The 13782-nt window shown below is 42.0% G+C and overlaps 1 protein-coding gene across 1 annotated transcript in view; it reads right to left on the bottom strand.

The window, feature by feature from the left end:
* LOC125453133 (E3 ubiquitin ligase RNF121) overlaps positions 1–13782 on the bottom strand; it is a 65755-nt gene that overhangs the window by 9442 nt on the left and 42531 nt on the right. The window contains exons 7-8 of the mRNA XM_048532291.2: positions 8278–8411; positions 6033–6134 (exon numbers count right to left, since the gene is read on the bottom strand). Coding sequence (XP_048388248.1) covers positions 6033–6134; positions 8278–8411 — 236 coding nt within the window. The remainder of the gene's footprint in view (positions 1–6032; positions 6135–8277; positions 8412–13782) is intronic.

A 13782-nucleotide genomic window follows, 5' to 3' on the forward strand; every position in this document is an offset into this window, starting at 1 on the left:
CATTGTGGGCTTACCTACAACACATGGAGTGCAGCAGTTCGGGAACAGAGTTCACCACCACCTTCTCAAAGGCAGCTTGGGATGGGCAACAAATTCTGGCCAGCTAGTGATGTCCTCGTCCCATGAGGGAAAGGGGAAAGGAAGGTGAAAAGGCAAATAACAAAAGCAAAGGGGATTACGAAGGAAGTAAGACAACTAAAAGAAAACAGTGTTGACAAGTGCATCAACTCGGCAAATATGTAGTTGATGAAAATCAATTCAGAGAACTACAAGGTGATATACTTTGACACAAAGAACATGGAGAGACTGTACAAACTGAAAAGATGGGTGGATCAAAGGGTCTGTTTCCGTACTGCATGACTCTGTGACTCCATGTTGAAAGGATACTTCCTCTTGTGGAAGAATCTAGACCTAGGATTATAGTTTTAAAAATAAGGGAGTACCTGTTTAAACCAGGGATGAGAAAACATTTTTTCTTTTAGAGGGATGTCTTTGGAATTCCCTTCCTCAAAAGGCAGTGGATGTAGAATCTTAAGTACTTTTAAAGATACACGTAGACAGATTCTTGATGACCATGGGGAAAGGGGATAATTGGGGATAGGCAGTAACGTAGAGCTGAGGTTAAAACCATATCAGCCATGATCTTATTGAATGGCAGAGCAGACTCAAAAGGGGTGAATGGTCTACTCTAAAGTACTAATGGGTTTTCAGAATGGGCACACGTGTGCATAAATCATCAAAAGGTGGCAGGATAGTTGTTAATAAAGCATGTTCTTGGTTTTATTAATAGGGTAGAGAGTAGAACAGCTAGGAGATTATGATGAATTTATATAGGACACTGTTAAGACCTCATCTGGAGTACTGTGTACAGCTCTGGATGCTAAATTTCAGGCAAGATGTGAATGCACTGGAGAGGGGGCAGATGAACGATTTCAGGAGGGAAAGAACTTCAGTTATGAAGACAGTTTGGGAGAAGCTGGGATTGTTTTCCCTGGAGAGGCAAAGACCAAGAGGAAATTTGACAGAAACTTTCAATACCATGAAGGATTTGGACAAAATAAATATGGAGAAACTGTTCCTGCTCATGAAAATAAAACCAAGAAATAGACAGCACAGTTTTGAAGTGTTTTGTGAAAGAAACAAATGCAAGGCAAGAAAATAGTTTTTCACACAGCAAGTAGTTAGGGTCTGTAATTTAAATTTTCTATTGTTTAAATAAAAACAGTGTACAGGGATACAGGAAAGAGGGAACAGTTTAGCACTAATGCTAAGAATGACAATGCAGACAAGATGGGATGAATGGCCTCCTTCTGCACCACTGACACTCCATTTCATAACATCTCTGTATAAAAAAGTGTTCCGCTCCCTAATTCCAAGATTCTATCCCCAGGTGAGTTATACAACAGGCCAACATGTGCGAAGGAACAATCAACAAAATAAAGAACAAACCTGTCTTTATAATATCCTCTCTGACAATCTCAGGACATCCCAGAGAGCTTTATTGTTATTGAAGTTCTTTCTAAAAAAAGACATAGGAGATGGGAGCTGGAAGAGACCATTCAATTCCTCAAGTCTGCTTTGCCACTCAATACAATCAACATTTTTTTTACCCCAACAATACCCAAGCGATATGAGTGAAAGGCAGGGATATGGAGTTAGGCCACAGATCAGCCATGATCTCACTGAATGGTGGAACCTGCTCCAGGGACTGAATAGCGCCCTTCTGTTCCTATGTTCCCATGTTCCCTTTCCCCACATCCCTTCATTCCCTTAATCTTTGACTTGCATATAGAACATAGAAAAGTACAGCACAGTACAGGCCCTCCGCTATATTCAATGCCTGAACTTTCAGAGCTCTCTGGGCTAGCAAATTACATATTCATAATCTCTGCAGTCATAAAATTTGTCATCTTAGTACAGTAAGTCCTATAAAAAAAGAGATGAGGAAACTTAGTTACTGTTGTAAGGCAGACATAAGGTAGTCAAATTGGATACAGTAAGATCCCACAAACAGCAACGAGATAAATGGCCAGACGACCTGCATTGGTAAAGATGATTCACTGGGTTATAGAGTCATCCAGCAGAAAAGAGGCCCTTCAGCCCACTGGGTTTGCATCGATCTAGCTGCAGTAATCACACTTTTCAGCACTTGGCTCATCGTCACAAATTTGACGATATTTCAAATGTTCAGCCACTTACTTTTAAAGGTTGAAGTTTCCTGCCTTTCTTACCCTTCCTCCTAGGCAGTACATTCTAGATTCCCCCCACCCTCTGGTAAAAAATGTTTTCCTCAAATCCCCTCTAAACCTCCTGCCTTTCAAGTTAAAAATTGTGCTCCGTGTTATTGACCTTTCAACGAAGGGGCACAGCTGCTTCCTATTCATCCAGTCCACGCTCCTCAATCTTATACGCCTGTCAGGATCTTCCCTCAGTCTTCTCTGCTCCAAAGAAAACATCCTGAGCCTATCCGGCCTCTCTTCAGAGGCGATGGGTTTAAGGCCCCATTCCAGAAATCAGAGCGCATAGTCTAGGGTGACACATTCCAGTGCCATACTGAGGGAAATCGTGCATAGTTGGCAGAGCTGCCTTTCACATGAGATGTCAAACCAATGCCCCGTTTACTCTGGTCCTACGACCATTATTTTCTAAGATCATGATAAATAAGTGAGGTAGGCCATTCAGTTATTTTATCTATGCTAATATGCTATCCCTAACACCGTAAATTCTTATCTTGGAAAGTAATCTTTTATGTGACACCTTAGTGAATACCTTTCAAGAGATCCTAAATGCACTACAGTGACTGGTTCCTCTTTACCTACCAGCTCTCTTGCAAAATCATGTTCATTCTGCTTGACTGCAAGCTTCTATAAAGGTTCTGCTACTAGCTCCTTAAGATTATCTGGCAATTGTCATATTGCTGTCTACACAAATGAGCTCCTGCATTTTGTTTGTTACAACAGGGACCACACTTCAGAGAATCACAGAATCCCTCTAGTGTGGAAGCAGGCCATTCAGTCAATCGAGTCCATATTGGCCCTCCAGTTTCCCACTCAAAAGCCACCCTATCCCTGTAACCCTGCATTTCCCAAGCCTCATATCCCTAGCCTGCACATCCCTGGACACTACAGGCAATTCAGCAATGCCAATCCACCTAACCTGCACATCTTTGAACTCTTCAGAGAGCATTTTGGGACACTAATGTTGTGACTAGTACTCTATAAATGCACGTTTGTTCTTAACGACTGCATGGGGTCCACTGGTTTCACTGCATTCAGAGTTTCTCAGCATCACATATCTAACACAAACAACTTTTTTTTGGCCAAACACATAGCCGGCGCTGGCAAGGCGCCAGGAAACCACATTGTTCATTTTCTTGCATTCTCCCCTTGCACCAGATTGTAAACGCCTGCTCTTTTTAAATGCTCAAAATTAGCTTCAAAAGGAGAATAGCTGTTTGATATTATAAAGCCTTTATTGACAGTAACAACCCCTCACACTGCGAGACTCAGCAATGATCCAACTAAACTATTCTAAGAATTAGTGACAGGGGCTGAACAAAACACTTTGTCTGGCATGACAATAAAACACATTTAAAACTTAGTAATTTGAAATACTGAGGCAGTTTCATTTCCCTCTTAGATCTTTGGGTAAGTAGTTATTTGTGCTGAGTTTTAGGGAAGGTCACTGAAGCAAACTACCATAATGTGCAATATGACTACGGTATGTGCTGAGCTGCAGAAAGGTATGGTGAGGTCAACTGAAAAATCTCAGGTCTATCAATCCTTTACACTCAAACTAGCAGCATCTCCTGAGAAGAACCAACAGCCCGACAAGGGAAACAGGAAAAAAGTCACATAGCTGGAATATGCCTATCCCTGCCCTGGGAGTGTTTGATGGAGGCAACAAAGAGGAATCTCTGTATCTAATGTCATGCTGTACTTGTTTGATGGGGACAGTGTAGACAGAGCTTTACTCTGTATATAACCTCATACTGTATCTGTTCTGGGAGTGTTTAGTGACTCGAGTGAGTTTTATTCCGAATCAAACACAACTTCCTTTATGGCTGTCTCCTGACAGCCCTGAAATGTTCACATTGTGAGTGTGAAACACTCTGCACATTATTAAATGCCCGGCCAGTAAGCCCTGGCAGTGCCCAAATAATAGGGCACATAATGATGTAGCAGTAATGTCACTCTACTTGCAATCCAGAAGCCCAAGTCAATGCTGTGGAGACATGGGGCTTGAATCCCAACATGATAGATGGTGTAAGTTAAATTCAACTTAAAAACAAAACTGGCATAAACAACTGGCCTAATGGTGACCACATAACCATTGCTGATTGTCAGAAAAACCTAACTGATTCACTAATGTCCTTTAAGGAAGGAAACTGCCATCCTTACCCAGTCTAGGATATATGGGACTCCAGACCTACAGCAATGCGACTGACTCTTAACTGCCCCATGAGCAATTAGAGATGGGCAATAATGCTGGCCTGACCAACGATGACAACATCCTGTGATTGAATATAGAAAAAATGCAATAAATAAGAACAATGGGACAGAAAGATGTCACTGGCAGGCAGGGCTGCACGTGCACGTTTTGCACATGTGCACTGAGTGTGTTTTTAGAGCGCCAGCTGACAGTCTCTACTTTTACGCACCTAAAGAAAAATCAAAAACGCTTTGATTCTCATACAAATTAAATCAGTGATGGATACGGCCGTGAACATTCACTCTTCTGGCTCTTGCGTCAGCTGCCTCACAGACACAAATGTTTGCAACACAAAAGGAAAACATTTGGTCCTTGTGTCCACACCACTCAAAGTTCTGACTACACTAATTCCATTTTTCAGTCACTTGCCAAAGGCTATCTGAATAATGTTTTGGGCAGTATGAGAGTTTTTTTTCAGGCAGCGAGTTCCATACTCCCTCTAGGTGAAAGAAAATCTCAACTCTCCGCTTAGCCTTTTAACTCACTCCTTAAATCCATGTTCCTGGTTACTGATCCCCCTACTAATGGAAAAAAGTACCTTGTCCATCCTATCTATACTCCTTAATCTTAAAAAGCTTCATCAGGTCCCGTTTTAGCCTTACCCACCCTAACAAATTCTCACAGCTCAGATACTCCAATCCAAGAAATGAACTGACAAACCTCCTCTGCACCCTCTCGACTGCAATCACATCTTTCCTAGGTGACCAAAACTGCATGCAGTACTTAAGTTGCAGCCTAACCAGCAGTTTCAGGATCACCTCCCCGCTCCTGTATTCTGTTTTGGCTAATAAAGAAAAATATCCTTTATGCCTTCGTAATATCTTCAATGATCTGTGGATACTCACTAAGGTCCATCTAATCTTCAGTACTTTCCAAGGCCCTGCCATTTATACTATAATCCTCTGCCCTGTTAACTGTCTTATGTGCCATACCTCACATATCTGGGTTGAATTTTGTTTGCCATTGCTCTGTGCACCGAAGCAGTCTGTTAATATCTTCTTCCAGCTTACAGCTATCCTCCTCTCTATTTAATACCCACCAGCTTTCAGGGCACCCACGAACCTCTTGATCATACACCCTCTGTTTAAATCCAAATTAGTAATGTATATCACAAACACCATGGGCCCCAGCACTGGGCCTTGTGGAACTCCACTGGAAACAGACTTCCAGTCAAGGAAACACGTCTCCACCATCACATTCTGCATCCTGCCTCTCAGCCAATTTTGGATTTAACATGCCGCTTTGACTTGGACCCAGGGGATCTTTCTTCCTTGTGCGGCCTGCCACGAGACACCTTATCAAAAGCCTTGCTAGAAGTCCATGTACACCACATCAAATGCATTATCCTCATCACTCCTGGATGCCTCCTCAAAGTATTCAATAAAGTTTATCAAACAGGACTTTCTCTTAACAAATCTTTGCTGATGATCACTGATTAATCTATATCGCTCCAAATGCAGATATAATTCTCAGAATTCTCTGTAATTTTCAGGTCTATCCCTTTGTCCTTTTCACAATGGAACAATATGGAAGAAGGATACGGGTTGCTAAACATCCTCTTTAGATCCACCTTCTCTTTACAATATGGACAGGTCTGTTTCTTCCCGACGATGCACCAACCTCGAATGCAGAATTCGTGAAATCTTGTGAACAGTGGTTAAGGAAAGGAAAATGTGACTTAGCCTGCCAGGAGCATGAACCTGTAACAGGGCAGAAGATTAACAGCAACATCAATTGAATGGAATCGATGACTCAAAACTCTTGCTTTCAAATTCCTCTCTGGCTTCACTCTCTCCATCTTGGTCATATACCCCAAACCCACAACCCACTGAGTACTCTGCACTCTCCCAAATCTGGCTTCCTGAATATTTATCACGCCCACTGGTGACTGTGCTTTCAGATGACAGGGGTAGGGGTGTGGAGGGAGAAACAGCAAGGTGGGGTTGGGAAGAAACAGAGTATGACAGTGGTGGGGATCGGGGGAACGAGCGCGCGAGAGAGAGCGAGAGCGCGCGAGAGAGAGAGAGAGAGAGAGAGAGACAGAGAGAGAGGGGGGCGGAGGGGACGGTGAGAGAGAGAGAGACAGGGAGAATGAATGCTGTAAAGGGGAACAGAGAGAGAGATAGACAATGAAGGGTGGGAAAAGACAGCCAAACGGACAAATAGAGAAAACAAATGACAAAGAAGGGGGGAGCGAGAGAGAGAGAGAGAGAGAGAGAGAGAGAGAGAGAGAGAGAGAGAGAGAGAGAGAACATGGCAAAGACGGTGAAAAAACAACAGATGGGGAGACTGATGGAGGAAGGGAGAAGAACGAGGGGAGATAGGAAAATGATGAGGGGATAGAATGGAGAATGACAGGGAGTAAACAAAAAGTATGAGAGTAGATGGTAGACAAAAATCAGATGAGCACTTTATGACAGGCTTTAAAGAATACACAATAAAGGTCGGGGAGAAAAATCAGTGATATTTTAAAGAGAACAGGGAATGGAAAAGATGGAAAATGTACATTTTTGAACAGACTAGAGGACAAGGGTGTTTTAGCAAGATGAGAAGATCATCCTGCTTGGTTTCAAAGCCTGGACCAATTGTGACTGCCCAGTGGGCAGGTGGCCTGGACACACATTATTACTGGAAAAAAGAACAAATTATTCTGCATTTTTGAACAACTGTAGGGACTCTACAGGGGAAAGAATGTTGGGGATTTTTGTGTAGTCTTCCCAGATATTCTGATGGGAGAAAGACAAACTAAAAAATGACATAATATCTACAAATATAAGAAACCTCATACTTCATGGTGGGGGCTTGGGGTTTTCTAAAACAGAAGCACAGGCAGAGGCACAGAGGAGTATTTTTGCAAGATTTCTAGTGTGGAGGCCAAATACAGCTGCACAAATTTCCTTCCCGTGAGGAAGTTACACATTGCTCTTAAATTTTAGCACTGATGCAAAATTGACAAATGATCCACACATCAGTCATGAGCAGCACAGGTTGAGTTCAGGATTGCTCACTGCACTCTGCTAAGGAGGCAAGACTTTGCAGAGTGCAGGATATGGGAATATAGATGCACGGCCACTGGGACACCAGTTTCTGACAGGAATATAGGTGACGCACAAGGAGTGGGTGTTCTGGTCACAGGAACACAAGGCGGCCACTTGACCCCTTAAGTTGGCTCTGCCTTTCAATTCAATCATGGCTTAACTGCGCTCTGCCTACAGAAATTTTCAACTCATAGTATTGTGGGAGGTGGCACAGGAAGAGAATTCTACACCCGTTTGTGCAAACAATTGTCTCCTGACATAACCTTGAATGGTCTAGCTCATATTCAATTTCATAATCACCTCCTCCTCCGTTATTTAGCCAATCATCATTTTAAACAGGGGATCAGAGAAAGGGTCACTCCAGGAATGAGGCCCGAGAGCAGGACAGAGTGAGGGACAAACAAAGCCTGAGAGTGGGATGGAGCGGAGGGGGGACAGAGGCCCATGAGTGGGTGGTGATCAGACAGCAGCAAAAGGGGAGACTTGGTTTCTCTTCTCTCCAGAGACAGGCATCAACATTTGGGCACTCATGCTAGGATCTGAAGTCCCAAATTAGCAGTCCTGAGGCCAAGTGCAGTATCATGTTCCCATCCCTCTGTGCACTAACCTTAAGTTGTATTGTTGCATTGCAAAGATCCTTTGATACAGTGTTGTCATGATGACATTGAAAAATAAACTAAGAAAATTTATCATTTTGATAAGTGTCAGATTTGGTTCCTTGCTGTATCTCCTGCTCTTTGAAGGATACACATGGTTACAGGTCAGCATGTAGGTATTTTCTATGATGCCTTCCTCATTGACATCCACAAAGATTTTTTGTCCACAGACTGCACAGATTTCATTGGAGAGGTGTTTGGTTGGCATCCCTGATGCACTGTAGTACTGTAATACACAACAAACACTTCAAAACAACAACAGCAATTTGGACAGTGCTTTCAGAAATAACTTATTCCTACATTATAACAGTGATAACAATTTAAGAAATCCACTGGCTGGAAAGTGGGACACCTCATGGTCATGAAAGGTGTGATGTAAAAGTGACTTTCTGTTTGCTTAGTAGAACATAACACACAATATTTCTGAAAGAAGAAACATGCAGCCAAAGCCTTTTATCTTGCAGTCGATCAGGACAGAATCACAAGAGGGTCAAGTCTCATAAGGAACAACAATTTACATTGCATGAAAGACTACTGAATAGTTGACAATTGGATTCTGATTGGTCTGTTATGCCATAGGTTCGCCACTAGAACAGTGTTTTTAGATTAGATTCCCTACAGTGTGGAAACAGGCCCATTGGCCCGACAAGTCCACACCGCCCCTTGAAGCATCCCACCCAGACCAAACCCCCTAGAACCCACACACCCCTGAACACTACGGGCAATTTAGCATAGCCGATCCACCTAGCCTGCACATCTTTTTTGGACTGTTCCTGAAACATTTTTGTTCAACTGAAAAGGCAGAATGCCTGGACAAATTATTTTCCTTTGTAGTTGACTGAGCCCTGTACATGAATACATGTTTTGCAAGTGCAAGTGTGCCACATAGAGAACATATTAATAAGATTAAATTCAAAATCCATGTCACTATTGAAATCTTTTCTTTTTTTCTCCTCCTCAAATGTCCCAAGGACCTGCTTTTGGTGATACTGCCTGGTCTACAACATGGAAAAATCTCCCTTACTTTGATGATCATATAGGTTCCATGCATAATGTTCACCTGAATTACAAGCAGCAGCACAGGAACCTTCAGTGCAAGGGACTGAACCATGAACAAGACCCTCACCCCTCAACTGCTGACCTGATGTTGGAGGGAGCATCACTGATGAAACAGCTGAAGATGGTTGGGTCCAGGATACTACCCTGAGGAACTCCTGCAGAGAGGTGGTTTCTTTACTCAGAGAGTAGTAAGGGAATGGAACGCTTTGCCTGCAACGGTAGTAGATTCGCCAACTTTAGGTACATTTAAGTCGTCATTGGACAAGCATATGGACGTACATGGAATAGTGCAGGTTAGATGGGCTTGAGATCGGTATGACAGGTCAGCACAACATCAAGGGCCGAAAGGCCTGTACTGTGCTGTAATGTGCTATGTTCTATATATGTCCTGGAGATGAGATGACTGATCCCTAAAAACCACGACCATATTCCTGGTGCCGGGTATGACTTCAACAAGTGGAAAGTTTTATCAATGGGAACTGGGGCAAAGTTTTGTTAGGGCTCCTTTATACCACACGGCCAAATGTGGCTTAAACGTCAAGGGCTGTCACTCTGATATCACCTCCAGAATTCAGCTTCTTTGTTCATGTTTCAACTAAAGTTGTAATGTGGTAAGGAGCTGAGTGGCTCTGGCAGAACCCAAACAGGGCATTCCTGAGCAGGTGCTACTTGACCAATTGGTCCCTGAATCAATCTTGTATCTATGCTGCCACTTTGCACTTAATTCCATGAGTTTCCAACTTTATAATGACCCTCCCATGAATCCCATTGAACTTTGCAGAATGCCTTCCAAACGTCTATGTATATAAAATCTACTGTATGAGCTTAATCAACAGTCTCTGCTACCCCATCAAAGAACTCTATCAAATTATTTCTGGAGGTCCTAACTAAGCGATAAAAATTGTTTGGATGCCAAGAGAACATCGCCGTGAATAGTGCTGTGTAGTTTTTTTAAAAATATTCAACTAAACCCTGATCTAACAGCTGAAAATATTCAGCATCTCTCACATGGTGGTGAAGTAACAATTTAGATTATGGAGTTCAAGTCTGAAATCTCTGGCTGGGAGATGAATGTGATGTTGCTGGTGTAGGATCATGATTACTTAAACAAAGCAATAAACTGACAAATGCCTTGACTGCGCCAATGCTATTTTGGCCTGGCTTCCTGCATCACACTCCATAAACTGTGACACATTCAATACACTTGACAAGTATATCATAATATCCCCGTACTGGCCAAGGTTACCATGATTCCCAGCCTTCTCAACCTCACCCGAGACATGGCAATCCTCAGGTTAAACGCATAACATTCATCTCTTGCTAATGGGACAGCAGCCTATCATCCTTTGGGGCGATTGTGAATCTACTTTTAATGTTTGAGTTTCTAATGAGTTTTATCATTGCTGTGGTTTCCACATTTTTGAGAACAAATTGGGGGAATTTGATCTGGTGTGTTCTCAATTTATTTTCCAGGCACTTTCCTGCAAGTGAACATCTTACTGCATTGTCAGAATCACAACATTGACTTCCTTTAGTGCTGTAACAATCTGCCCATCATGTCTTTACTGGAAATTCAATTAAGTGCAATTATCCTCTTTTATCCCCTATGACCTTGTCCATTCTTCCTCCTCAGATTACACTCAAATTTCCCTTCTAATATATTAATTGAGTCTGTCTCCACCATGGCTTTGATCTACTACTAATTCAACGTACAATCTTTGCCTTCCATCAAAGGCAAAAGTTTCATTAAAACACAGCAAAACAATCTGTGTGTTCGGATAGTGGGGAGGTTGAAAAAACAACTTCAGAAATCGATTTTAATTATGCTGTCAATTCTGCAAACCATCTGCATAAGAATCAAATGAAACCTGGGATTGAGTTGGGGTGGTAAGAGACATTGGGAATACATATTTATATTTACTGGCTATTTGGGAATTGCTGGAAGGTTTTGGACTATTTGAAGTTGTACTATCTGATTTCTTGGAAAGCGGAGTCCATGTTTTAATGTCTGCTATAAGCCACTTGCTGCTTTCATTGGAAATCAGGTGTTATCAGAAAAAACAAGAAAAGCTCAACGAGATAAGAAAAGGGGTGTATTGCCCTAATTACAGAAAAGAACTGGCACTGAGGACTCGAGATCTACCCTAATTAAGCCTCTCAGGTCTTAGACTTGTTTTTTCGCAAGTCCAGCAGTCAGAGGGGAAAAAAGTTCATCCCAGAAACTGCAGTCGCTTTCTAGAAATTTTGTTTATTCAGAGATGTCTCTGGCAACTTGGAGGAGTTTCCAAATACCCATGTGTGTCTCTTCATGGTAAGCTCCTAAGTAGTGAGCTATAGGCAATTCTCAACAATTCAAATCCAAGTTGACTAGTGTCAGAACTGGACATTTATCAAATGACAGCAATCAGCAATTCAGCTTCATCAAAAGCAAACTCGGCAGAAATAAGATTTATATATTTTATCCTTTACTTCCAGACCCGTGGATCACAAATGTGCTATTCTGTTTTGCCTCTATATAAAAAGAAAATCATTTCTGCATCAACTTGTCTTGTTTTATTGTGTGTGCATCTGGATGTGGGATTAAGGGGATATAGTTTTAATTCTGAATCATAGGTTAAGTGTTAACCAGAATTTGTCACTTGATCTAAGAACAAATTTTGTACATAATAAACAGATTATTTTGAATTCATTAGCAAAGCCTGGTCATTTTTCTTCTACTCTTGATAGTAGTACAAATGACTGGAATTGGCCATTTTGGTAACTGAATCAATAAACTGACACTAATCATATGCATGTTGAAATAGTGGGGCATGACCATTACGGCATTCCTCCCATCACAGTTGTAATAGAGGATAACAGTTCACCATCAAACCCAGGATGTTCTGGCTAAATAAGTACAGTCATGAGGTGTCCAGAGGAATACTCAAGTAGGAAAACAGAAAGCAATTGTTTAAAAATACAGAGATTAGGAGGAATGCGGTACGGATTTGATACTGGCAGTGGGTCACTCAAAACTGAATATAACGCCCATCAGGCTAGATGAGCCGTTGATAACGGAGCAGCCAAATTTTGGATTAGCGCACTTTTGTGCAATGGGGAAAGCTGTTGCATGCAGAAATAGGAATGTAGCCCTTCGTTGACTTCTGTCTCCATCCCCACTATTACATCTTGCAATCAAGTCAGAACCGCAAAGTGGCTTGTGCCTTGTTGGATTAGGTGCCATGGCAACTAATCAACAGCTTTCTACCCCCTGGTTAATGGTCTCAACGTCTCCATGTTTTAGGGCAACATTTATACCTTTTCCTTTGAGTCACTGAGCAAGGAAATAAACCCTTCAGTCCAACTATCCACATTGACTATGTTCCCAAACCAAATGAGTCCCATCTGCCGGTGTTTTGCCCAAATCTCTCCAAACCTTTCCTATTCATGTACTTATCCAACTGTCTTTTAAGTGTTGTACCTTCCACATACAAACAACTCTGTAAAAACGTTGCTTCGTATCCTTCTTAAAACTTTCACCTCTCACCGTAAAAATGTGCCTCCTAGTTTTTAAACTTCCCCACCTGAGGGAAAAGTCCTTTGCTATTCACCTTATCTATGATACTCATGATTTTATGAACCTCTAACGTCACTCTTCAACCTCCTAAGCTCCAGTGAAAAATGTCCCAGCCTATTTTTATAACTCAAACCCTCCAGTCCCGGCAACATCCTAGTAAATCTTTTCTGAAGCTCCCCTGGCTTAATAATATCCTTTCTACAACAGTGTGACCAGAGTTGCACACTGTACTCCAGGAGAGGCCTCAAAAATGTCCTGTACACTCTAAATATGACATCCTAACTCCTATACTTGAAGGCCTCAGCAATGAAGGCAAGTGTGCTGAACATCTTATCTACTGTGTGATATAAATTTCGAAGAATTACGTACCTGAACCCCTAGGTTTCTCTGTTCGACAACACTACCCAGGGCCCTAAGATTAATTGCATAAGTCCTGCCCTTGTTTGTATTACCAAAATGCAATACATTGCATTTATTGAAATTAAACTCCATCTGCCACTTCTCAGACCATTGTCCCAATTAATCAAGATCTCTTTGTAATCTTAGGTAACCTTCTTCACTGCTCACTATTCCACCAATTTTGGTGTCATCTGCAAACTTACTAACCATACCTCCTTTATGCTCATCTGTATCATTTATATAAATTAACAACAAAAGTGGACCTCGTACCAATCCCTGTGTAACACAGCTGGTGATAGGCCTCCAGTCTGAGAAACAACCCTCCAACACCAACTTTTGCCTCCTATCATAAAGCCAATTTTGTATCCAATTGGCGAGCTCACCCTGAATCTTAGTGATCTAACTTTACTAATTAATCCACCATGCAGAAACTTATCAAAGGCTTTAATGCTAAAAGTGGAACTAATGGAGAGCAGGGAGAATGTGAGGGGGGAAGTTGTTTCTGGGCATCTGGATGCCAATGGTGAAAGCTCTCGAGGGTCTTCATATGCTGGTAGACAGTCCAGATTTCACTGCAGTGCAG

This window comes from Stegostoma tigrinum, chromosome 6 (genome assembly GCF_030684315.1).
Source record: "Stegostoma tigrinum isolate sSteTig4 chromosome 6, sSteTig4.hap1, whole genome shotgun sequence".
Taxonomy (NCBI): Eukaryota; Metazoa; Chordata; class Chondrichthyes; order Orectolobiformes; family Stegostomatidae; genus Stegostoma; species Stegostoma tigrinum.